The following is a 4,574-nucleotide window of genomic DNA, read 5'->3' on the forward strand; positions in this document are numbered from 1 at the left end:
AAAATTACTGTCTTTGGCACTTTGTGTATTCAAGTAGCCTTTTAGCTTACAGTTTTGCTGCACTGCATTGTTTCAGCAGTTGTGTGTGAGTGTGCAGACCTTTGAATGCTGCCCATTTTAAGAGCTGTTGGAAATGATCATATACTGGTGGTGTGATTTCCCTCCTTCAGAAGTGGCTCTAAAAATCAGACTACCTAAAAGAGATTTAACCTTTAAGCAAGTCCATGAGTAGTATTGGATGTTGTGCAACAGGTTTGATATTACTAATCAAATCCCAAGGAGCATTCAAGATCACTGTGAAGAGCTTGGTTTACTGAAGCCGGGCTACAGAGAGCCAGATAGAAAAGATATTATATGCAACAGACCTGGGTTTGAATTTCCCTCACCTAAATCTATTTGTTGACATAAAAGTTTGGCCATAGTTTGGGTTTTTGATTGGTTGGTTCCTTTTTTCCCACTAAAAGCAGTACGTGCCAAACTTGCATGTTTGCCGTGTATATACGTACATAGATACTCATGACTACTGTAATTAAAAAAAACCCAGCAACCACAAGAACCTAACAAAAAAATACTCAAAAATACACCTGTAAAGAATGGCTTCCATTCTGTCCTCTTCCTGTTGTAGCCTCCTGTTAGCTACCTGAGTCCAGTTTGTGGTGTGCTGTATGTGCTGCCATGCTTGGGCACAGTGAGGTGAATTAGACAGTGGAAGCCAAATTTTGATGAAGGTGGCAAGTAACAGTAGTCTGATAGCTTAGACAATTCAAGTCCTGTGCTACTTAATTGATGGAACACTGATAAGTTTCCCCTTTTTAGTTGGAACTAGTCCCTTTCAGACTTAAGGCTTTGGTTAAGCATGCTTGAATTGCGCTAACAGGCAAAATGTTTAACTGTAAAACTCACTTGATAAGAGTGGGAGATGTGAGTGAGGCACAACTGGGAGTGAGGGTGGAGGGTTTCATCTTATTATGCCAGAGATGTTGATGGTAGAGAATTGATGCTCTTGGGGATGGTGATTTTTGGTTTTGAGAGCCTTTGGCCTAGTTTGGTGTGGTGGGGTTTTCTTGTTCATTTGGTTTTCTTTGTTGAGGAATAAATCCATATTTGTATGTACAGGGAATAAGAAGGTACCTATTTAATGTTTTATTCTATAATTTTGAACTTGTGTAAATACAACAAAAGGGAAACTTTATTAGATGCTTTGTCTCAATAATTGAATGACATAGTTCAGGTGTTTTGTGCTGAACAGAACAATCTGTAATGAAACACTTGAAAAAGATGAAGAAAAACCTTTGAGCTTCAGTACTATCTAATCAGCAGAACCAGAAACTGTTAAGACAACTGGTTCAGGTTTCTTGTTTCAAGACTGCCACTCTTTCCTTCCACAGCCAGGTGATTTAATGTGGTTTTGCTATCTGTGAAGTCAAACTTGCTGAGTTCTGCTTCACTAGTTAAGTGAAGAGGACTTTTTGTGGGAGTGCTCTGATCTAACTGGGTTGTGGGCAGCATAATTCAATATTAGGATGTGTCTGCAGCAGCTCTGATAACTGTGTCACCCCTTCTAGGAACCTAAAGGTATCTTACTATAAAAACTATATGCTCCAGCATTATCCTGCTTGCTTTTTATGTCTACAAAACCTTGGCTGCTTTTTCTTAAGCTTTAAGATGGATGGAAGAGCTATTGTTCCGTGGAGTATTATTTTGAAATTAAATGTACTGAAAAGATTTTCCTGGGACAAGCATGCCCCTTGTACTTTGTGTGACTTATGGATGCAGCCTCACCTCCTAGGGCAAGTTGCTGCTCTGAGCAAGAACATTAATTTATAACAATATGGCTAAATAATAATGAAACACTGCTCCTGTAGGTGCACATCTCTGTGTAAGGGCTTGCCTGCTTTCCTCTAGACTTGAAGGAAAACGAAGTCTTCTTTCATGGGTGAGGCTCTTTACCTTGGGTTCAGTGTTCTTCCAGGGGCAGCCAGGCAGTTCCTGGTCAGCTGAAAGCAGGAGCAGAATTCACTTGTGTTTCTCTATAAACAAGTAAGTATAGACATACGCAAGGAAGCTAAATATATATATTTATCCTTCTCTACCATAAGGCAGGAAATGACGCTGTATGGTTGGTCAGTGCTGCTTGATAGTCTTTAAGCACAGACTAGGAAGTCTCTTCTAATAAAAGAAAATGGACTGAGAGGGTACAGACACTATGTGAAGCAGAACTTTTTCTAGCTTCAGGGGTTTTTTAGGTGTCTGTCAGCCTGGCTGCCACCAAACTGTGTATTTGTAAACGCAAATCTGAAGGAACTAAGTTTTCCCCTTAAATTAATGGGGGGGGGGGGGAGGGTGTTTGACTTCTGTAATTTTTATTTTATTTTCTTTGGTGGGTGGGTTGTGATGTTTTTTGATTGGTTTTTTTTAAGCCAGTTTATCTCCAGTGATAAATACAACTGTACATTCCAGGGCACTGTCATTCCCTTAGTACCACTGTGTCCTGTCAGAGTTGTGTTGCCCTGTTGCATTGAGTGCTATAAAAACTCAGCCTAAGACTAAACCACTTCAGGATCTCTGCAGTTGAAAAAGTGTCTGTGGTTAGAGACTATCTTTTAGTGCATCTCAACAGTGAACTTGTACTTCTTGCAGTATTTCTTTGAAATGCAGACATCAGCTGTAAAAGCCTACATTTATTTTATCTTAGCTCTGAAATTCTTACTTGAGAGCTTGTAGGCAGATTTAAATCAAATAAAATTTGTCTCCAGTTCTTACCTAACTTAATAATTTGACTGTTAGCTTTTTAGTGTGTAACTGGAGTATGAAATACTGGCTCTAGAGGAATGTTTGAATCTTCTTCAGTCATTTATCATGTAATATTTTGTTTGATAAACACAGCATCTTACAAAATAGTTTAGATTTTGGGAGGGAGAACTGTTCAAGTTGAATGCCCAAGGGTGTCTTGCTAGTTACGCTTAGATATTATATGTGGTACTCTGCGGGGGTGAAAAATGACGAAACAAAGGCAAAGAAACATCTAATTTATTGCAAGGTCACATTCAGGAAAAGGAACTTTAATGTAAGAATCATTTCTTATAGGATATAGCTAATTGAGTTAGATACCTACAAAAATCTCATGAGTAAAATCATTGCACTGGTGGTTCAGAGAGACCTATAATTTAGTGTTTTCTATACAGTCGAAAATTATAAAATAATAAACTGTTACACTCCTGAAGAGGTCAGTTTAATTCCAAGTTACTGAAAGCATAACAAAATATGTGAGTGAAATAAGAACAGTTCTGTGTTATTATGGTAAATTATAGTGACTTGATGGTGTGAGCTTGTTGCCAGATAAGACACTTCATTCTGTACTTACTTGAAGCAGCTGTTAATAAAGGGGCTTTTAAAGTTGTCTGGTCTTGCATTTAAATAAATTTTTTGTTTGATTGGGTTTTCTTTTTAATAGCTTGACTTAAAAAGATTTTATTGCTCTCTTACTAATCTGTGAATGCATCCCTTTGTTTTCCCAGGAAACAGTTCCCATGCTATACCCAGCAAATCCTAACGGAGCACTGTAATGAAGTGTGGTTCTGTAAATTCTCCAACGATGGCACTAAATTAGCAACAGGATCTAAGGACACAACTGTTATTATATGGCAGGTTGATCCAGTAAGTGTGCAAACTGTGAAAATGTGTATGTCTTTCCCTTTACTCCCAGCTTTCTCCTGCTAGGATGATGTGATTCTTGTAGGACAGGCTGACATGGACTGTAGCCCTGTTACATCCCATTCCCTGGGTTGGAGAAGTCTTGTAAATCTCGTAGCTGTGGGATATTTCATGCATCTTTCCTACACGTATCTATTGGTATATAAATAAAGAGCTTGATTGATGAGTCTGAGCCTATTTTGACTTGTAGAAGTGATTATGAAAGTATGTCCATATATTTTATAATAATTGAAGACTGGGAATAAACTTGAACATATACAGACAGCATTTGCAGTTGCTAATGCTTGTGAAGCACTATCAGAAATAAGATCCTTATGGTTTTTTAACCACACACCTGCAGGCTGGTATGTGAAGTGGAAAATGAAAGGTTTCTGCAGTTCCATACTGGTGTTCAGTAGGATTTGAAAGCTGAGTTTCTTTACTTTCTCTTCTGGTTAGGAAGCCATATAATCTGAGTCCTTTTTGCTATTAAAATGGTGGGAGGACTTAAAAACCCTGTTCCATGGGCATGATTGTTATGTAGCCCCAGAACTAACCGCAGGCACCATGGCTTTTTCAGGCATAAGCCTGCTGTGGTTTGTGTCTTAGTGGGACCAGTGTGCTATGGGCCAAGACCTGCATAGCAGCAAATCTGACTTCTACTTAGTTATTTCATTTGGAAATTATCTGTATTTTATTCATTGTTTTTTGGGGTTTTTTAGCAGAATAATTCAGGTGAATTAAGGATCAAAAGTTTTTTGGTGTTAACTTGTCACTTGACTGTAGATGCACATCTTCCTTTTATATTGATGGGTTTTAATACCAAACATCTTGATTAGCACATCTTAAAGTGAATTGTTAACTAATAGCTGCTTAGTAAA

At 38.2% G+C, this 4,574-nt stretch overlaps 1 protein-coding gene across 1 annotated transcript in view; it reads left to right on the forward strand.

Annotated features, from left to right (window-relative positions):
- The window catches only part of WDR26 (WD repeat domain 26), a 28,285-nt gene that overhangs the window by 11,936 nt on the left and 11,775 nt on the right, over nucleotides 1–4,574 (forward strand). The window contains exon 7 of the mRNA XM_066178182.1: nucleotides 3,519–3,657. Coding sequence (XP_066034279.1) covers nucleotides 3,519–3,657 — 139 coding nt within the window. The remainder of the gene's footprint in view (nucleotides 1–3,518; nucleotides 3,658–4,574) is intronic.

This window comes from Chamaea fasciata, unplaced genomic scaffold (assembly GCF_029207755.1).
Source record: "Chamaea fasciata isolate MVZ Bird 193981 ecotype frontalis unplaced genomic scaffold, bChaFas1.0.hap1 SCAF_3, whole genome shotgun sequence".
Classification (NCBI taxonomy): Eukaryota; Metazoa; Chordata; class Aves; order Passeriformes; family Sylviidae; genus Chamaea; species Chamaea fasciata.